Source organism: Pogona vitticeps, chromosome 12 (assembly GCF_051106095.1).
Source record: "Pogona vitticeps strain Pit_001003342236 chromosome 12, PviZW2.1, whole genome shotgun sequence".
Taxonomy (NCBI): Eukaryota; Metazoa; Chordata; class Lepidosauria; order Squamata; family Agamidae; genus Pogona; species Pogona vitticeps.
The window spans coordinates 16,760,249-16,782,985 of record NC_135794.1 but is presented as its reverse complement, the minus strand read 5'-3'; the positions used below and the strand labels follow the sequence as shown (position 1 = coordinate 16,782,985).

The 22,737-nt window shown below is 44.7% G+C and overlaps 1 protein-coding gene across 1 annotated transcript in view; it reads right to left on the bottom strand.

Moving 5' to 3' along the window:
• SLCO3A1 (solute carrier organic anion transporter family member 3A1) overlaps window positions 1-22,737 on the bottom strand; it is a 136,622-nt gene that overhangs the window by 96,103 nt on the left and 17,782 nt on the right. The window contains exon 2 of the mRNA XM_072982178.2: window positions 708-1,173. Within this exon, the coding sequence (XP_072838279.2) occupies window positions 708-1,173 (466 nt within the window). The remainder of the gene's footprint in view (window positions 1-707; window positions 1,174-22,737) is intronic.

Here is a 22,737-nt window from a genome sequence, read left to right as displayed (position 1 = left end):
ATTCCAATGTTATCAACTAGATGATACTTATGTAGCCCAACCCGTACCAATGTGGGAATTCACACCAAAAGCACCCCTCATGGAAGGCCACACCCTTACTTGGATTGAAAAATCGCTTTGTGATGATCGGTAAGCTGTTTCGCTTACCGATTTTCGCATAGTGATTTTTCCCCAGCTGATCGGCGGTTCCAAAATGGCCACCAGGTAAAACAGGGACAGATTCCTCGCTTACCGGGCAGCTAAAATGGCCGCCATATGGAGGATTTTCGCTTAAAAGGTAAGTTTTAAGCCCACAGGAACGCATTGAAGGGGTTTCAATTCATTCCTATGGGCTTTTTAATTTCGCATAGTGATGAATCCGCATAGCGACGATTTTTGCTGCACGGATTATCGTCGCTATGCGGGGCACCACTGTACGTTCATCTGTATAATCCAAAGCTCACAGACAGGGCTCCACATCCTCCATCACTAGCAATAACCAGAGCCTGATAAAATTACAGGGAGAATTAACTTTTCTGTAGAGATCCTCACAACCCAAAGCTCCCAGACTGGCCACATTGGCCGTGAGATTCTAGACATCGCAGTGAAAAATATGAATTTCCATCTCTGTCTTTGACTAGGAACACACTGATAAGACCAGAAGACAAGGAGAAAGGACAGTGGGGGGGAAAGGTGTTCATAGTCTTCTGGGAAGTTCCATCACTTACCTATATACAGGGAAGAATCTTTCCGTCTCACATGGTCATCAATATAGGAAACTCCTAAAGGTTGTACAGGGGTGGCCCCAATCCCCAGGAGAACTTGTGCTCCAATGAGAAGCAAATACATCATGTTTGTAGCAGTCCTGCTCCTGCAGATAAGATCGGGGTCCGGTCGCTCGTCGCTATTGGATCCATTAGCTACGCACACGTCCCTCCCTTCAGCCCCCCACCGAATCTCTCCAGACTCGTATTCGTACTGGTGAGTCAGGAATTCAGGCAGAGCTGAGAGAAGAGCCCCGAGGGCCATCACAATCCCTCCGCATCCGATCAAACGTGGCCTGTGACCCCGGGCACCAAAGTAGCTCACAAAGAGGATGAGGGCCAAGTTCCCAATCTCAAAGCTGCTGGCGATGACACCCACGTCCGCACTCTGGAGGTTGAATCGTCGCTCCAAAGTGGTCAGAACGCTCACCTGTGAGGGGAGACAAAGATGTTGAAACAGCATGACTTAACATCTGGTCCATATAATCTGATGCAGAGTGAACCTTCTTCTGCCTTGACAGGGTTAAAAAAAAAAAACATCTTTGGCGGTGTTCATGAAATTCACAAGGACACCAAAACATTTTCTCCAAGAAAGATCTTATGCACACACACACACACACACACACAAGCAGACACACAGCATCATGCCCGTTCAGGAATCAATTTACTAATCTGCAGGAAGCCCAGACTTAACACAACATAAAGATCTTCAACACCAAAAGACGCAGGAAGGAAGGAAGGAAGGAAGGAAGGAAGGAAGGAAGGAAGGAAGGAAGGAAGGAAGGAAGGAAGGAAGGAAGGAAGGAAGGAAGGAAGGAAGGAAGGAAAAGAAAGAAAGAAAGAAAGAAAGAAAGAAAGAAAGAAAGAAAGAAAGAAAGAAAGAAAGAAAGAAAGAAAGAAAGAAAGAAAGAAAGAAAGAAGACAGCTTGGGGAAGAAAGGGGGAAATAATGTTCGGAGTGGAAGCCTTCACAATCTTTGCTGATAAAGGTAAAGGTAAAGGTTCCCCTTGATATTTTTAGTCCAGTCGTGTACGACTCTAGGGGGTGGTGCTCATCCCATTTTTCAAGCCGTAGAGCCAGCGCTTGTCTGAAGACGGTTTCCATTGTCATGTGGCCAGCGTGTCTAGGGAACGCCGTTTTTACCTTCCCACCGAGATGGTACCTATTTATCTACTCGCATTTGCATGCTTTCGAACTGCTAGGTTGGCGAGGAGCTGGGACAAAGCGACGGGAGCTCACTCCGTCGCGTGGATTCAATCTTACGACTGCTGATCTTCTGACCCTGCAGCACAGGTTTCTGCGGTTTAGCCCGCAACGCCACCATGTCCCTCCAATCTTTGCTGATACATATTTAAAAAATAGACAAATTGCTAGATTCTATGAGATTTTGACAGCTCCTGTCCTCTTCAAGCAGCGAAGTACATTAGAAGGCTCAGCGGACACTAGAAGATCTTGCCAGCGAAGACAATAAGAATTGGTTCCTTCATTCTTAAAATAAAGTTAAGCATTAAGAGGAGGAAGGGGCAAAATGTGGTCCATGGCGTGGACAAACCTGCACCCCACATTTGCAGCCTCCGAAGCCCCACTGCCTTCCCTCACTTCAAATGTGCCAGGGGCCCCACAAATGGTCATATCCCCTCCCCAGAGAAGGGCTGCAGGACATCACACTATGGAAACCAGAGGGACTTGCAGTCTGTAACAGCAGCCAGACTGACTGTCAACTGGTTGTTGTGGGTTTTTCTGGCTCATTGGCCGTGTTCTGAAGATTGTTCTTCCTGATGTTTCGCCAGTCTCTGTGGCCATGGGCATCTTCAGAGGACAGGCTGTCAACTGTCCACCTAATCTCCTACTGTCTCTCTGCTCTGACCGGCTGCAACTCCCCAGTGCCCAAAGCAAAAACAGAGGGCTTCCCCTTGAACTTGCAACCTGATCCTTTTCACTGGAGATGCCAGGAATGCTACCTAGGACCTTCTCCATGCAAAGCACGGGTTTGCTCCACCGAGCCACAGCCCCTCCTCTTAAGAGAAGGATCATCTTGGCCCCGGGCCGTCGTCGTGCAGGAATGGAAAACCTGCCGGCTGCAAAGCCATAAAAAAAAAGTGTGTGTGTGTGAGGATTATGGACTGGGCTCTCTCTCCAATTTCCGTCCCCTTGGTGATTTCCTAACACAGCCCACTGGAAAACTAGATATGATGTGGGACAGTGTCACACCTCTCCATTTATCACAAGGCGCGGAAGGGTAATAGTGGTGTTTTGGCCACAAGTGTCTCTGTTTAAAGCAGCAGGAAAGACAGAATACAGAGCACTTGAATGAACGCTCTTGCTGTGCATGAGAATAACATGTTTTCTTCTGCCCCCGACACCGTCGTTCTCTACCCGCCCATCCGTAGTGACACGTCTGTCCCTTCTGCTGACCCAAAGAGCAGACCTGTCAGGTTCCATTTGGGTACCCACGCGGACATTTGTCTCTAATTTCCCTGCTGAGGCCATAGTGGCCAAAATAAGCAAAACCTGCATTAAAAAAAATGCAGACTTCTCTTTCAGCAGAGCAGAGGGACAGCTGGTTCGTAGGCATCTCTTTTAAACCAAGTGATGATTTATTCTAAATATTTCTGGACCCCCACCTTTCCATAATAGATTTTCAATATAGACAAAGACAGACGTATTTAAGGAGGCTGGTCATTGTCGGTGAGAGGGTTCAAAGGCTGTCAAAAGTAGCCGTCTTAACAAAAACCTTGCAACTGGGCCAATATGGATTCCTACACAGGTGAGGCGAGAACAGAGGAATTTGCATAAGACTAAAAAGCAATTTCACATTTGAGGCCATATTTGTACCAGACTCTTCTCAGGTCATAACTCTGCCTTTTAGCATGCTCTGTGATTAGAAACGTAAAATTTTTAATGAATGAAAGCATCAGACTGTTCCGGTAGGAGCAGTGCTTGGTGATCAGTTTCCAGGAGTGAAGCACAGGAGGCCCCCAATGCCCAATTTCACATAGCTGAAAGTCTACCTCAATCGCTTATTACCGACACTAATGCGCTTTATCATCCCTCTCCAATATTTACAAGCTTTCAGTTCTAATTACAGGCTATTTATAACATCCATTTCTGACCTAGGTTTGGCTTAAAATAAGTTTTCTGTTAAAATTGTGTGTGTGTGTGTGTGTGTGTGTGTGTGTGTGTGTGTGTGTGCGTGTGTGAGAGAGAGAGAGAGAGAGAGAGAGAGAGAGAGAGAGAGAGAGAGAGAGAGATTTCCATGCATTTTTCAGAAGAATTCCTTGGGGACCCCATTATGCATGATTGTCAGGGAAACTGCTGGCGAATGAATCAGGATCAATATGTGAGGTTTCTTAGTGGATTAGAGGTTGGAGTAGCTCATGGTCAGAATGGCTGTGGCTCACCCTTGGATTTTGGGTGGACACCAGTGCCCTCGAACCTGGCCGTGACCTGCCCACAGTTAGAGGCCACAAGAAGGTAGATGACACATCTCCCCCTTTTCTTCTTCCTAGTACTTAAAAGACACCATGGTCTGGTCATTCTCCAGCTGAGGGCCACCAAAGAGGAGGCCCTCACCTTGACAGCCATCCACCTCATCTCAAACAAGGAGGGAATCCATCCAAGGCTGCAATAAGCAAGCAGTTTTCAGAGATGTCGCTCTCTTGGTTTGCTTCTGAAAACAATAAAATGATTAACAAAGATATCCTGGCATCTTCGAGACTAACAAACGTGCATCAGCAAGAACTTACAGGGAATGCAACCCACTTTTCCGGCCACCATGTCTGAAAAAGCAGATTGCATCTGTGTCTGAGATGGCGCCACAAACTGTCACACTTAAATGAGTGTGTTAGGCTCAAAAGTGGCACAGCATTGTTCCTTCTTGTTTCTGTTAGACAAGCAAGCTAGTAGTAAAGACGCTGGCTGCATGAAACCAAGAGATGTCTTAGCATGCAGTCGGGACACAAAATGTGTAGTGGGGGGGGGGGAGTGTACAGTGGGGTCTCTACTTAAGAACTTAATCCGTATTGGAAGGTGGTTCTCAAGTTGAAAAGTTCTTATGTTGAATCTGCATTTCCCATAGGAATGCATTGAAAACCATTTAATCCGTATCTTCTCTTTTCCGTCCATAGAAACTACAGTGGAACCTCTACTTAAGAACTTAATCCATTTTGGAATGGTGTTCTTAAGTTGAAACGTTCTTAAGTTGAAGCAAAATTTCCCATAGGAATGGACTGAAAACCAATTAATCCGTTCTGGCTGTTTTTTTGTTATGTAGAGGTGCGTTTGTACATTAAAGCATTAGTTCCCATAGGAACTAATGCAAAGCTGGTTAATACGTACTCTACCACTAGGGGGAGAATTTTTTTAACCTAAGATGACCTAAGGTTAAAAAAAGAGCAGGAAAGGCTTTTTTTCCTGTTCTTATCTTGGATTTCTGTTCTCAAGTAGAAGCAAAATTTAGCAAATGGAGCTGTTCTTAAGTTGGATTGTTCTTAAGTAGGGACATTCTTAAGTAGAGACCCCACTGTAGTTGTAAGTGTATAGCGATAATATATGGGACGGCTTGAAGAGTGCGCTATTGTGCTTTATCTATCCATTTCCAATGGCACAATTTTGTGTCCAGCTGCAAGCTACAAAAAGAACACGGACCAAACCAATGCTGGCCAAAGTGTGGCTAGTACTAACCAGGATGTCAAAAGGCCAGTGGAGAGGGGAAATCAGTTAACACTGAGCAAGTACATTTTACAAAATGCTTTCCTCTTAAGCCACCTTAATCCCATCCAATGGCAACGATGTGATTACTGCCTTCTTTCTGTGAAAACCCGCACTGAAGAACACAGAGAAAATCTAGCGCCATCAGACAGACATGCCACCATGTAATGCCTCCTTCGTGTACTGCAGTTGGTTCCCAACTTTTTTTCTTACTTGCATACCCATTTCCATAAATTGTAACCTTCCTATTAGCAACGTTTTGGTAACTAATATGGTGGGGTGTTATTTCAAATGTATATATGCTGCAACTCTAAATAAATAGAGCAATACTGTAATGGGCTTTAAAAGCAATGGGATAATACGTTGAATTGTATATACATTGGTACGGGTGCAACAGAATTGAAACGTTCGTGGAGTGGAAAGAAATGAAAGCTAAACCAGTGAAAGGCGCACTGCTGAGCATGAATGCTGTAGAAGCATGTTCACAACGCATTGTCCCAGGAGGGACTCCCCCTTCCATTTGCCAAAATGACAAAACAAGGGAATGGGGCTTTTCTTGAGGTTAAATAAGGAAGAAAACTCCACTTGTCATAACGCTGAATTAATTTCCCAACTTTTGAATTGTATCTTGTCTTACACTGTGGACTAGAGATGAGCGTGAAGTGTTGGTTCAATGATTTGTGCTGGTTCCTTTAGTGGCCGAACAGCTGTTCAGTGTTTTTCAATCCCACCTTCTCTGGTGGGCGCCCACTCAGAGAAAGCCAGCCAGCCTCCCTGCCACACCTCCTCTCGGCGCTACAAAGCACCGAACACCTGTTCAGACACAAAACAAACCAGCATGAAACATCAAACCCGCAGTTCATGCCCATCTCTACTGTTGACATATGTGCCTTTTCTACCATTACTCAAGTGTTTTCACATGTCCTGGTTGTACACGTACCCCAAATTGGGAATCACTGGTGTGATGGTACTTTCAAGATATTCTCACACAACCTAACTCTGAATTCATCCCTACTACCGCTTCAGTGAGGCTTCTCCTGGAACTAGAGAACACACCTAAGACTTCACACAGAACAGTGGAGCTCTTGAATACCAAGGGCTTACAATTTCTGATGTGGGCGAGTGAAGGAAAGATGACTTGCACATTCTGGTAAACTGGTACAGAAACCCAAGTACAGTGGTGCCTCGCATTACGACATTAATTCGTTCCAGCAAAATCGCTGTAGAACGAAAACGTCGTAAAGCGAAAATTAAAAAGCCATTAAAACGCATAAAAACCTGGTTAATGGGTTCCGATCGGCTAAGAACTCACCATCCAGCAAAGATCCTCCATAGGGTGCCTGTGCAGTGAAAAATGGCTCCTAAACACAGCGGGGAGCCATTTTGAGCACCCGGTGGCCATTTTGAAAACCCGACAATCAGCTGTTTTGATCGTCGGGAAGCGAAAATCGGTTCCCGAAACAGGGAACCGATCATCACGCAGCAAAATTCCCCCATTCAAAATGTCGCTTTGCAATTCCTTCTGCGATTGCAAAAACCTTGTCGTTATGCAGATTCGTCGTTAAATGGAGTGCCCGTCTTGCGAGGCACCACTGTACTGAAAACGACATTGATGTTCTGGGCTCCCCCTGCGCAACCACCACACACGGAGTAAGTTGGCCTCATCTACAACTGGTCTAGCTGCTTCGTTTCGTTTTGACCTCCTAAAGGTGCAAGAAGGTCATGATCACACAAAAATAAAGCATAACAAAGCAACGGCAAAGGCTTGCCAATTATTGAAGTCACAGTATTCCTCACCGAAAATCTAAGAAATATGCAAGATTTTATACAGAGCACAGAATGCGTCATCTGGGGAAATCTCAGCTCTCATTTAAGAACACCCACATTTCTAATCCTTTTGGTTACAATAACTGGCTTGAAACCATGGGGCCAATGCCTGTGGAAATCTCAAAGCCCAAGCAGCAGTTTTTAGCAAGGAGACTTTAAGTGTCTCAACTGTAAAAGTAACTAATTCAACAATGCTGAATTCAAAACTCTGGAAGTTTTGAACATCCAGAAAATTGTTTCAACACAATTTTCTAGTTGTGTTGTTATCACAAATGTTTCTATTCTGAGCCTAGTTTAGTCAGACAGGATATCTTGAATATATGCATGACGCAGTTACAAGCAATGGCAAAGTCTTCAGATAAGAACAGAACATTTCCAAAGCTTTTGAACTTTCATCTCAGTCCCATAGGTTGGGCTCATTTGCTTGATCACTGTAGATTACTGTTAAAAGCATCCTTCTGCGTGTTCTTGCTCAATTTGTACACTGATTTGAGCATTTTCTTGCTGTTTTTCTAAATTTTGTATTCTCTTTACACTGCTTTATGTCGTATTAGCTTTTGTAAAAAGGCTTCGAGAGCCATGTGGCTGAAAAATTAGCAGAACAGATATTTAATAAATATATAATGAGTGGAAACGAAACAAAACTACCTTATACAGAGCTAGATTTTCTTCTAGCCTTGAGGAATGTGCTTAAAAGGAATCTAGGGTATATCAGCCAGATGTTTTCCTCAATCAGGATCAGTCCAAGTAATTCTGATGCTTGAGGCAAGGGGTAAAACAACAGTCTCTCTTTCCCTTACACAGAAGCTGACTGCGCCAGATGTTACGCCTTAGTTTCACACTTGCAGTAGAAGAGGATCATCTTCCAGTTTAGGGTGTGAAGGACAAACCAGGTGGCACAGAGGGTTAAAAGCACCAGCTTGGGGGGGGGGGGCTGCCATGATCTCTCCCCCCTCCCCAGCATCGGCCACAAAAGGTCAATGGCACACACACTGCCTAATGGCTAGAAGTGGCTTTCCTACCAAAGGGATTTTTCTTCCCCCAACTGGAGACATAAAGGTTAGGCTCTGCTGTCTCTCTATAAATGGACATGTTCGACTACAAAGCCGTAGACTCTCTCCGGCTGAATTATTGAAAAGAGAAAAATAATAACCACTGAATCCAAAGAGCACTTCGCTACCACTTAAAATAAAGAGCTTTTTTGCATCTGAATATATTGTTAGAAACATCTGTTTCAGAATGCTTCCACCCCACCCCAAATGAACTGCCTTACTATTATTATTATTATTTTGCTTCTAACCATAACCCCTGGAATGCTTACTCAGCCTGCAACCTCTCTCTCCCTCTCTCTCTCTTTCTCTCTCACTGGCATTGAACCTCCAGTTATTTGTCATCACTGTCACAAAGGCTGCCCTCCAATGTCAAAAGATAACCGTGCTCATCATCTCCACCGGGGAAAAAACACCCCCGACGGGTGAAGAGCTGCTGACCTCAGCATCCAGCGAAAATAGTCTTTCTGTCACTAAAAGAGTTGACGGAGGGAGAGGCAGCGCTGGAAAGAGAGTTTGGAGAGGCGCTTGGAAGGGAAAGAATTTTTCAAAAATTGCAAGAAGTAACCCCCCCCCTAAAATAATCATTTGATGGCTATAACTAATGCATAGGTTCTGTTTCCCTTCCGAGGCAGCAAAAAACAGACAGCAACACTTCTGCTCTCTCAAGAAGAAGAAAAAAACTCTTAGGACTCAAACACACCTGTGAGAGCAGTCGATTCTAAGCTTTGTGATTACGTATCAGGCGTAGAGATGGGCACGAAACGGAAAACCAGTGAGGTTCGTCACGGTTCATGGCGACTCATGAACCATGAACAACATTCACACACATACATCAAATAACAAACTGCTTCACGGTTCATTTTTGGGGGGTTCACGTCAGGAGGGAACAAAAGTTTGGCACTTTGGTTCGTTTTGGTAAAACGGGGTCCACGAACTGAACCCCGAACCATCCCCATTCGTGGGTTTTTTTGGTTCATGCCCATCTCTAATCAGGAGATACGCAAATGTGTTCCTGCTGGGGGGTGGACAAAGTGTGGCCCTCCAGGACTACTTTTGCAGCCTCAAGCCCCATTCATTCCCTTCTTCTGCCTCCCCTCAAATAGATTTCCCGGAAAGGAGGAGAGTGTATTGCGATTCACCTTCTAAATATGTTGCAACCTCCCTGCCATCATCACTGTGCATAATGCATAAAATGTCCACATTTTCAAAGCCAGAAGTGGACTTTCTGGTTTAGACACATGGTCTTTTCCTATTTCTAATTTTTTCTGGACTACCTAAGATATCGTCAATGGCCGGCCGCCCCACCACCTTGTAGGACAACACAGACTCTTAACATTAGTTGAACAGAACTGCAAGCTGAAGAAAACACCTACCAGGTAAACTAGTAATTTGGCTTTCATTTATCTTTTATTGGCTTCTACCTGGCAAGTTCACCAAATTCTAACCCTACCCTTCTGCGGGAGGCTGCTATGTCCTTGTAGAGCCCCTTCCCCAAGCCCCACAGCCCCAGATAAACTTCATGTTTCAAAAACAGGCAATGCATGGGTACATGTATAGGAGGCAATTATAGAGTAATTGGCAAACCTTCGCCTAATGAATCAGGTAGAAAATTGCAACCATGCTGCCAGAGGTGGGGCTTGAAACCATGCCCCCCCCCCCGGGGTGGTTTATACTCACCTCAAGCAGATCTCCCATTAATTTTTGGGAATTTTATTTATCATTTTTCTGCAGTATCCACATTGGCAAATAAGCCTGAAGAAGTGGAATGTTATCCACGAAAGCTCGCTGTTTGTTCGTTTTTTAAGTGGCCTATTAAAGGTATCACCTATTCTCGCATTTTTCAGGGGTCTGAATTTGCAGAGGGCCCCAAAGGGGAACAGAAAATTGGTCCATGGACTAGCTGGAATTACTCTACCCCATCTTATGACAGGTATAGAGCTAATGAGATGGCACAGTTGCCTGTCATCAGAACATTTCTACTTAGAAATGCAGGGAGGCAATGAGCAGAATACTTGTCTAGGACAAGGGACACCAATGTTCAAATGCAAATTTGCCACTACGGGGAGGTAACTAGGGGATGCTTGCAGACTTTTGTGAAGGCAAAAAAATTAGAAAGGCTTCCAAGAACAGAAACTCTTCTTTTTTTTGCCCCCCTCCCTGTAACATGGAGGGTTTCAGTCCAGAATTGCTGGTGCCATGGGCTAAATGATCTCCATCAATGCTGTGAAAAGAGAAAGCAGCTTGGAGTGGACTGAGAAAAACAAAGAGAACTGGCTGTTGGACGTGCCAGCTAATGCTGGGCTTGTGTGTGTCTATGTGAAAGTGGGGGTCTGGGATACAAAAGGGATTCTCTTGGTGCGCACACAAACTCCGGGAGCAACTGCACAACAGTCTACCATTCCTCAGCTTGTTAAGCTGGTCTCCTGGGGAGCACTTGAGTCCCCTCGGCTTTTTCACCTTGGGAAATTCAACCATCCATGCCAAGATTACCCTGTCAAGAGCGACTTAGGACCTCAATGTCCTCCATGACAACCAAGTTCTCTGGCCTCATTCGTGCTGCAAGACACACTCGGAACTCGTGTGTTTTTTTTCTCCATTGGTTTGTTTTTGTCTGGCAGACCGAGTCAAACTAGCTGCTCATTTACTAGGGAACTGGCGAGGATGAAACAAGGACAGAGACTGGAATGACAGAAGAAGACATCTGGGAACAGTTCCAGTTGAGCACAGGCTGGAAGTCTTTGGGAGGCCTCCTTCACGGCAGCCGCGAACAGCTTTCTTCTGGGCCATCATTGCATCTGCACAGTCATCCAGCAGAGGCATCTCAAGTGATCCAAGACCTATTCCAGACAGGCTCAGAGGAAGGCAATGTAGAGCACTCAACAGTTTACCGTGAAGAATGTCTGCCACACAAAATCAACTGGGTTCCTTCACATTTGGATACTGTACTTGATGCGGCATGTTTCAGCCGTCTGCTGCCTGAGAATAATATTCTTCTGAAGGAGGGAAGGTTCCAGCAGGCTTAAAGGAGGCAGTAGGAAGGCAGCTGCTGAAAAAGCTCTCCTTGAATCCTACCGTACTAGACCACTACCAGCCCATTTCCCCTTTCCCATCTTCCATTCCTGAGCAGAGTGCCCGAGTGTGTGGCAGCTTCCCATTCCAAAGCCTCCAGGATGAGACAAATTATAATTCACCTGTTTTCAGGTATGATTACCAGATGGAGCTGGCTGGATTCCACTGCATCTCTTAGCAGCTTTTGATGTCATCGCCCATAATATCGTCTGGCGCGTTTCTTGAGGACAGGGTTCGACAGGAGCTCTGGTGTTTCTTACACAGACAAACTCAAATGACGGTGTTTGGGGGAGGGGGTCCCATTCAAAGCCCTGGCCACTGGCCTGCACTCAGAGTTTTGTTCTGTCTCTCTACTCATGAAACTGCTAGCAGAGATGTTGTGGAGTTTGGGCACTTGGTGTCATCAGAATATGGATGACACCTAACTACCATATTTTTCCATGTACCTGTATAAGACTATACACCTTTCTATCCAAATCTATATAAGCAGCTTCCATTCCAAGCCATTGTCTAGTGATAGTGAATAAACTGTGGCTTGATCCAGACAAGACAGAGGTGCTTCTGGTGAGGTGAAAGGCAGATCAGGAAATAGAGATCCATATACTGGATGAGGTTACACCCCTCCCCTGGAAAACTCAAGTTCACTCCTTAGGGATGCTCCTGGATTTAGCCCTTTTAAATACTTTGTAAGTCACGTGGGATCCTTTTACTGAGACAAAGACAGCATCTAAATAAAATGAATGAAATCAAATGAATATTTCCCCCCCAATCTACTCCTGGCTCCCCTGGAACCCTGGCACGTCTCCACCAGGTGGAGAATCACCACATTCAGGGAAGCTCAAAACTCTAAATATGCTTACTATAAAGTTAAGTGGTACCAGCCATACAGGGGCACAGCCCCTACTACAGTCATGGCCAAAAATACTGGCACTCTTGACTGTATATGGGCCACACTTTCCCATGCTTCTCTCACAGCTGTCCTTTGAAAAGAGACACCGCTATAAAAATAAGGGACTCCTGGTATCAGGGAAGTCAGCTTCCTAGACAATGCATGCCTAATAAAAAAATTAAAAAGTTTACAGAAACCACACAGAGGGACTCTTGAAGCTTTTGTGTACAGAAAGGAGCAGCTGCATTGTGAGCTATCATAAAAGAACCAACGCCCGTACACACAACCGGGGTGCTGTTGGAGAGACGAGGCTGGCCTCCAAAGAGCGGAGCATTTTCCACCTGGCGTGCCCCACCCCTCTACCTTGGAGCCTGAAAAACACCTTGCTGGCAGGAGAGACTGTTAGAAGAATAGAGCAAGGGTAGGGAGTCAAGTTTCAGGACTTGCTGTCAAGTCGGACTTAAGTTACACCAGGGACCCAACCAGGACTTGACTCGCGAATCAGAATTCACCCATCTTACCCTTTTTTCTAGGGAAAAAAAGCTTGGTTTTAATAGGGATTCAGACTTGGGGTTTGCGATTTGGACCCAAAGACTTGCCAACCTCCCTAGAGTAGAGGCCCTGACCTCAAAAGGCTGAGCCTTCTCCATGCAGCTATCCCACCCCATACACTTGTCTGTGAGAAAGGCCAGAGGTTTTGCAGCTTGGCAGACACAAATGAAATCCCTGCCTCTGGAGAGCTACTGAGCAGGCCAGCACCAGCTCTCTAGATCAGCAAGGAATCTATTTGGACACACATACACACACACACACACCCAACCTTGGGCCTCCAGATGTTCTTGGACTTCAACTCCCAGAAATCCTGGCCAGCAGAGGTCGTGGCGAAGGCTTCTGGGAGCTGTAGTTCAATAACATTTGGTGGTCCAATGTTGAGGACCACTCTCTTAGAGAAGTAAAAAGGGGTGGTTGTAAAAAAGGGGTGAGTCAGCAACGGTCAGATTCATCTCCCATAAAGTTCAGATTTGGGGCAAGGCAAAACAATGGCGAAGCTGTGCCAAGGATAACACAGACCCCTCTAAGAACAAAAAGCAGCACATAATATCGCTGGAATGGATAAGCCAGTGGTTCTTAACCTTTGTTACTCGGATGCTTTTCAACTGCAACTCCCACAAACCCCAGTCAGGACAGCTGGTGGTGAAGGCTTCTGGGAGTTGCAGTCCAAAACTCCTGAGTAACCCAAGGTTAAGAACCAGTGGGATAAGCAAGCCCGAGCAGGAAGCAGGGCAGTGGGAAGATGCTCTCTGGGTATCTCCTAGGGAAGCAGAAGGACGTTCATTTCAATTTAGTAAGACATTGCCACAATTTCCAGTATTTCCATACACCCCCTCCAAAGAACCTGAATTTTTAAAAAAGAAAAGTTGAATACTGTAGAGCAATAACTAAAAGTAGAGATGAGCACCAATGGCAGTTTGGCCCTTTGGTATGGTTCTTGGACTAGAACTCCCAGAAGCCTTCATCACTAACTGTGCAGACCTGGATTTCTGGGAAGTGTAGTTCAAGAACATCTGGGAACCCAAGGTTGGGAACCATTGTTGTACGCCCAAGGTTTCCAATATTTAACTCTTAAGAATCTGGGTTTGAGTCTCTTTTTCTTCAATTATGTTGAACGCTATGTCCTCCGTTTTGCAAGAAGCTGCTCAATCTTCAATACACACACAGCAAGCAAGCACAAAATGGCTTTCTCCATGCTGTACCTAATAAATTTGGACATGGCCAAAAATGTGTTTCAATTGTTTTTGAAGAATTTATCAGAATTCAAACATTCAAGGCAGAATGAATTTGAGGATGAAAAAATTAAGATACTAGAGAAGGTGGCATAGATTGATACGATTTATATTCACCTAGGTTCAGCTGAGCTATCAGTTGGTCAACGTCCACTTCCTCCATTTGGCTAGAACTGTGTTCTGGTCACACTTACTGTAATCACATTGACTGTAGCAGTGTCCCTGCTATCCAGAAAATCTTGATTTTTAAAATTTCAAATTGCAAATCTGAAGGGTCGTAATTCCAAATTCTGACTTCCAAAATCCAAATTTTGATGGTAGTGCACATCCTTATGCCAAACTTCAACAATGTGGAATCCAGAACAGTCAAAAACAGGAAAGCAGTGTTTTGATCGCCATAAATCATTTCCCCCCAGTAACTACAAAAGGTAAGAACGGGGCTGTGGAGTGTTATCTCTCTTCCCCACAATTCAAATACTTTGTAAAATAAATATCCGAGCAGATTACAGCTCCATTTGTGGAGTTAATAAACAGCTCTAATTATTATCTGGAGCGTTCCTGGCACATTTTAATTGCCAGATGCAACAAAAGATAATTCTTATTGGCTCCTACCTTCCAAAAGATGAGCCTGTGTTCCATAGGGAACAGGCAAATGAAACGCCTGGGATTCAAATTTATGCCCATTAAAGAGTTATGTAAGTGGTTCTCCCTCCCTCCTCTCTCTTTTACACCCCTACCTGCCCGGCTGTTCTAACACCTACATAACATGCAGGCAATGTGGAGAGGTGGGTGAGAAGAATAAAATCTTTGTTGCTTTACTGTTCAGAAGCAGATGGACTTAAATTAGTTCACAAACAAATCTGACACTGTTTTTCAAAGCCTGAATAAGGAATATGGCTAGTTCTCTAGCCAAAAAGCAGCAGTAGCACATTATACCAACAAAAGTATATTGACATTATACTAGAAATTTCCTGTGAGGCAGCTGTGTTAATATTGTCATCTACTGCAGGAAAAATCAATACAGCTCTATTGCATCTCGAAGTTTAAAGGTAAAGGTAAAGGTTCCCCTTGACAATTTTTGTCCAGTCGTGTCCGACCCTAGGGGGCGGCGCTCATCCCGCTCTTCAAGCCATAGAGCCAGCGTTTTGTCTGAAGACAATCTTTCCGTGGTCACATGGCCAGTGTGATTTAGACACGGAACGCTGTTTACCTTCCCACCGAGGTGGTCCCTATTTATCTACTCGCATTTGCATGCTTTCGAACCGCTAGGTTGGCGGGAGCTGGGACAAGCGACGGGTGCTCATTCCGTTGCGTGGATTCGATCTTACGACTGCCGGATCTTCTGACCCTGCAGCACAGGCTTCTGCGGTTTAGCCCACAGCGCCACCACGTCTCGAAGTTTAGCGAATGGTATTTGACATAACCTTTCGTAAGCCGTAGCCCACTTCTTCAAATACATGCCCATTGGGTCATGCTTTAAAGATTTTGGAGCCCACATGCACTCAGAGGAGCGCAGGGAACCGATCACTGCAAAGCTGAAAAACCCCATTCAACCTCACCGTCAAGCAGATTTGTCATTAAATGGGGTAATCGTAAAGCAGGGCACGACTGTATTCACCCAGAATCCTCCAGGCAGAATTCTGGGAGAGCCAGCAAGAAAACAACCAGCTTCGAGGTGGCTCTCCATACATCCACAGTGCTTCCATCTAAATGATTTTGAGCTCTTCTCCCGTAAACCCCCATGAGTCCCAGGTAGCACCGGAACTTCCTGGCTGCTCTGGGGCAATTCCTGTGTTGTTCAAAGGCGCTCAAAGGCACATGGACAGGAACATCCCGGAGAGGAGGAGAATTGTGCCATAGCCTGCAGCTTTCAGCTTCCCACTTCTAGAATCCTGCCTGGAGAAATATATATATGGCACTTAGAAGACTAACATACAGTGGTGCCTCGCTTGACGACATTAATTTGTTCTAGCGAAATCGCCGTAGAGCGAAAACATCGTGAAGCAAAATAAAAAAGCCCATTGAAATGCATTGAAAACTGTTCAATGCATTCCAATGGGCTGAATACCTGCTCGTCCAGCGAAGATCATACGGCGGCCATTTTTGGGTGCCTGTTAAGCAAAAAATGCCTCCTAAAAATGGGCTGCCATTTTGAAAACCCAACAATCAGCTGTTTTGATCGTCGTAATGCAAAGAATTGGTTCCTGAAGCAGGGAACCGATCGCCGCAAAAGCGAAAAAATCCCATTAAAACATCGTTGTGAAGCGGATTCATCATTATACGGGGTAATAGTTAAGCAGGGCACAACTGTATTTTATTTGGCAGATAGATAGATATGTGCCAAATAAAATAGTCTTCTAAGTGCCATAAGACTCTGAAATCATTTCATACTCGTTGGCTATATTAATAGCCCACATGACCAGAATTTCAGGGCCCAGGGATGCCAAGGTGCTTACGAGAGGTCCAGTCTTGTAGGGTTCTCTATCTCCGATGAGTGGATGGCAGTGGTGGAAGGAGCCACACACCATCAACTTATACTCCATTTCACTGAAGTGTTGTGTAAGATCGACCATGTGCTCTCCTTGCCTTTATTCACTGGGTTACTCCTGCATACATGGAGAGCCGGTGTGGTTTGGCAGCTAAAATGTTGCACTAAAGCAGTGGTCCCCAACCTTAGGCCTCCAGATGTTCTTGGACTTCAACTCCAAGAAATCCTGGCCAGAAGAGGTGGTCGTGAAGGCTTCTGGGAGTTGTAGTTCAAGACCATCTGGAGGCCCAAGGTTGGGGATCACTGCACTAAAGGATCTGGAGATCCAGATTCTGTGAAACTTACCAGGTGACCTTGAGTTACTCTCTCTCCCTCCCTCCCTCAGACTAACCTATCTCACACAACTCTTGGGAGGATGATGTGCAGAGGTGGGGCCATGGAGCTCATCGGAAGAACAATGGAATGCAAAGGCAACAAATGCATATAACATACATTTGCATAAATGTGTGGAGAAGGACATTTGATCTCACACCAAAAGTGTCATATCCTACCTGTTTCACCGGTCTCGCTGACAGCCTTAGGTCAATATCCCAAACCAACCCCACCACCTCTCAGCTGGGCCACATCTATTCGATACACCATCCCATTTCACACTAAAGTTGTATCCTAAATCACATTCCTTTTTGCTAAAGCTCTTTCTTTACCCAAGACTCTCATATTATGACCTGTGTAATACATTTTCCAAAACAGGAATTGACTTCATAACATATATCACTGCACAACACAACATAGCATAGCATAAGCAAATGTATATAAAAAAGCACCAAAAAAGTTAAACACAGCAGGATAAATGACATGTAAAATTATCAATGTTGATAAAACGGATTTATGTTGTTTCTATTGTTAAACTACCTTTAAAAAATTGTTACTATTTTAATTTTACTTTATTTTTCTTGCCCCTTTGTTTTGAGAGCCCTTGCAGCCAGAAAAAGCAATGAATAAATATGATGAATAAACATAAGAGTTTTCATTTTAAAGTAAGAGAAAATATTTTTAAAAAAATTACATCTGGCATCCAAAAGATAACAGAGAGAATACCAGGCATGGTTTTATGGGGAAAGGCAGTTTAAATAATTAGCTACGTGTGCTGTGGGATGCCTTTGAATTGTGGTGCTGGAGGAGACTTTTGAGAATCCCCTGGACTGCAAGGAGAATAAGCTTATCCATTCTAAAGGAAATCAACCCTGAGTGCTCACTGGAAGGAGAGATCCTGAAGCTGAGGCTCCAGTACTTTGGCCATCTCATGAGAAGAGAAGACTCCCTGGAAAAGACCCTGATGTTGGGAAAGTGTGAAGGCAAGGAGGAGAAGGGGACGACAGAGGACAAGATGGCTGGACAGTGTCTGCGAAGCAACCAACATGAATATGACACAACTCCGGGAGGCAGTAGAAGACAGGAGGGCCTGCCATGCTCTGGTCCATGGGGTCACGAAGAGTCGGACACGACTAAACAACTAAACGATGACGGCTGTGGGAAAAACTAACATTAAAAATATATGTATCTTTTTCCTGGACCAGTATTAATTATGGTTGCAGCAACCAGAGAAGAGCTCAAGCAAAGACCTGATCATCTGGACAGTTTGTTTCAAAAGAGTTATGATAATGGTAATCTCAGAACTGCAGAACTGGAAGGGACCCTATAAATCATAAAGTCCAGCCCCTGCCAAGGCGGCACAAGAGGGAACTGAACTCCCAAACAGATGCCTAAACCACTGAGCTGTCCAGCACAGCTACCTGCTGCTTCAGCAGGTTGATGCATAATGCAGCATCGTTGACTGGCTGTTACTTGCCACAGTTCTCAGAAAAGAAAAGAAAAAAGATTGAACTCAAGACTGACAACAACAAAAAAGGAAGCACCCACAAAGTGGTCAGTATGACCAGATAGGCGGGGTATAAATGGAATGAATGAATGAATGAATGAATGAATGAATGAATGAATGAATGAATGAATGAATGAATGAATGAATAAATAAATAAATAAATAAATAAATAAATAAATAAATAAATAAATAAATAAATAATAAAGGAGACATCCGTCTGGTGTCACCTTTTCAGGATCCGGCAGTAAAAGCAGTTTTTTTTTTAAAACTACCCTGATTGCACCAGAAATGGCCCAAAGAAGTCAAGTTGGCTCCATCCCTATTAAAGTTCTAATGAGCAGACAAAAACGTATACAGTTCCAGAATCTTGGCCCTCTAAGATTGGTTTTAGAATTGAATTTTTAAAAACAGGCTTAAAGCTGCTTTGGAATCATGTTTTTAACCTATTTTTACTGACTTTTTTTTTCAATGTAAAATTTTTAATCTCTCTCTTGCAGATTATTTTGGGAGTGGTAGGTAGGAAATCAATCGAGTTTCAGAGAATGCCTAGATCTACTGATTTAAGGAACATTTTCCACCAGTTTTTTAAATGCTCTTAATACATTGTCAATAATTTTAATCTAGGACAAATCGTTTTGGGAGCCCTGCTGTGCAAAGAAGGCAATAAATAAATATTCTGAATAAACAAAGCAGACTTGAGCCCATCAGTCCAGCTTACAATTCATAGACAGATAGGGTGAAATTGGAGGCAGGGACTTAACTTCAGTGGTGCCCTGCCACAGTTCTCTGTACAGCAATAGGTAAGACCCATGGGGTAGGATAACAGAGCTGGATAGAACCAATTACAGTGGTGCCCCGCATAGCAATGATAATCCGTGCAGCAAAAATTGCTGCAAAGCTATTTCATCGCTATGCGAAAATAAAAAACCCATAGGAATGCACTGAAACCCCTTCAATGCGTTCCTATGGGCTTAAAACTCACCTTTAAGCAAAAATCCTCCATACGGCCGCCATTTTCGCTGCCCGGTAAGCGAGGAATCCGGGTGAAAACATAGCGGGCGGCCATTTTGGAACTGCCAATCAGCTATTGGAAGATCATCGCTATGCAAAGCGATTTTTTCCCATTAAAAACATTGCAATGAGATTGCAAAAATGATCGCAAAAAGTTCATTGCTATGCAGATTCGTTGTTAAATGGGGTGCCCGTTAAGCGATGCACCACTGTATCTAGACCCATTGCAAAGGTTGGGTATGTAACTGAAACAACATTGGTCATTTTGCTGAGCAACCTGGACTGAAAACTGGACCGAGGGAGTGTGTTAGTTTGGCTGGATCTTTTGATACTCTTGACCGTCGTCTCTTTCTGTGCTGTCTCTCTGGGAAGAGACTCAGAGGAAGCATCTCACAGAGGTTCTGGTCTTCCCGGACAGAGCAGCTCAGAAGGCCGGAAGCCCTGCTCAAGGCCTGTGGGATTTCTCAGGAGGCTCTGTTTCACCCTCCACCCCCATGCTATTAAAGTTTATATGAGGTATGTTATTTGGTGATTTGGAGCTCAGTGCCACCAATATGAGGGTGACACCTAGCCTGATAACTCCTTCCCATCTAAATCTGGGGAAGATATTTTTGTTCTAAACCCAAGTGCCTAAGTGACAGTAACAGAGATGGGGGTATTCGTAGACAAATATTCCCGCACAGGTAGAGCTAACAAGGATCCAGCCCCATGGGGCCGGACAGTCCACTCACCGATCCACCGTGGACATGGACAGTGTGAGTGGCTCTGTAGCACACAATCCGCCCATCACTCCTGGCTCCACAGCGCATAATCTGCTCAACAATCCTGGCTCCGCAGCACGAGAGCCGCTCGCCACTCCTGGCAGGAGATCAAGCCTCGCTGCAAGGTCCAAGAGTGGCAAGCGGATCGCGCGCTGCGGAACCGTTCGTAGAATTGCGCTGTCTGCGTCCATGGCGGATCGGTGAGTGGACTGTCCGGCCCCATGGGGCTGGACCCTCGTTAATGCCACCTGTGCGGGGATAGTCATACGAATACAAATACCCCCATCTCTAGTCAGTAACACACTAGATAAGGGTGCATAAAGCCAAAAACTTAACTGAGCCAAACCTTGTGTGCCTGTGGTCAGTTGAAAAAAAAAATCAAGGGAAAGGGATTCAGCATGGACCAGAGGGGTTTACACTTGGTGACATATGATTCCGTTACATCCTACCTGGATTACTGTTAAGACACTCTCATGGAAGACTTTCTGGGAAATTTAGCTAGTTCCAAATACTGCAGCCATACTCTTGGCCAGCAAGAGTTACAGGAAACATGCAACTCTCTTTCTACAACAGTTTCACAGCTCATCCATTTCTGGGTACAATTCAAATTGCTGTTTACAGCCAATACAGCTCTCTATAGCGTAAGTCCACATTAGCTGAAGGACCCCATTCTCCCCTAAACCAGGCTTTGATAGAAACCAGAAAGACCATTCTCTAAGACCTCCCACCTCCTGAGGCAAACAAGGACCTTCTCTGTGATTGCCCACCATCTTCGATACTACCTCTTAGAGGGAAGCTAAAATGATCCCCATCTGCAGACTAAGATCTCCTTATTCAGGCAGATCTCAGGAAACCAACAGGATTTTGGCCACTGAGTAACAACTACACTAAATCCCTTCCCCGAACCTCCAATATCCCTTGGAAACCCCATCCAGGTCTTTGAAAGTCACAAACAACTTGAAGGCAAGCAACATCAATATAAAAGGTTATTGTAATAGCTGTGTTTTAGCTATGCTATTTTTTAAAACTACATTGAAAGCTGCCGACCCACTCATGGGGAAAGGGCGGCATATAAATTAAACAAATAAATAAGGCACTGGACTGCCTTTGATCAGTGCTACTTCACCACTAGTTTTCTGCCAGGAATTGAAATTGTACTAGATAACAGTAAATGTTAGAAATTTCTTTATATTAATCCTCGCCATGGTGTTCTTGCCATCTTGTTGCTGTCTCTTGGTTGACAGCATGTCTTCTCCTAGAGAGCACAGTCCTCTGCATTAAGTGCAGCTAGAGGGCAGTCTCTTTTTTGAAGGTGTTTTCCATTTGAAGCTGGCTGGGTAGCTCCGTGGGTTTAGATATCCAGCTATGGAGCCAGAAGTTGGGAGTTCAATTCCCCCACTGTGCCTCTTGTGATAAGAGCCAGCCTGTGCAGTCACGGGCAAGCTGCACGGTCCCAGGGATGCCCCCAGAAGAAAGGGATTGCAAATCACTTCTGCGCATTCTCTAACTGGAAAACCCAGGAAAGGGACACCATAAGTCAGAATTGACTTGCTGGCACATAAAATGCAGAGACCTCAATTTGAAGGGCTGTCCAGTTCAAGTTTAATTTGAAAGCAACAAACCAGAAGGACTCTGAATCAGGGACTGTGGAATTGCCCGTTCACAACTGCCCGTCCCAGCAACCAACGTACGATAACCATTCAGATAAAATATACTGTTAAAAATAATTTGTAATGTCACACCCGAACATAGACATAACTCTGTGATTTTTCTCAAATCAGTGCTCTCTTGTGTCCTTGATTTTCTGGTGACTCAAGACCTCTTTTCTTTCTTTCTTTTTTAATGATGATGATGATGATGATGATGATGATGATGATGATGATGATGATGATGATGATGATGATGATGATGATGATGATGATGCATGGCCACCACAATTCCAGGGGGCCAATATCTTGGGATAATAAATCTGACCCTGAAGGACATGAGAGGTGGGATTCTAACAGCCTATTTGAGAGAAAAACTCAGGGAGAGGGGATTCCTGTGGTTGTTATGTTTTTAAAAATAGGAGTTCGAAACCCTTTCCAATCAACTGTAAATCACTCTGAGATCTACCAGCAGGTTCCAGTTTACCTTATGCCGGACTGAAATTTACTCTCATCCATCAACCCTAAATGAGCAGACGTCTACTTCAATGAGCAGCCCCAGGTGGGCGTCTCCCCCCCCTTTCCTGTCCTTCTAGCAAAGATCCGATCTTGGGGTTTGAACCTGGGACCTTCTGTATCCACAAAACGTCCCCCATCATCAGCCCAGCGCCCGAAGGCAGCAGAATGCGTTTATTCTAATAAGGCTGTTGGCCTCTGCCCTGTCAAAGCGCTGCATTGTTGCCGTACAGATGAAAGCCAAATTCCACTGGGCAGGGAGATGAAAGCTTCAGCCTGCGAAGGACGACTGAAGTGGCTAGGACAACTCCAGGAAAAAAGTGTTACGCAAAGGGAGGCAAATGGCAGGCAAAATATTTGCT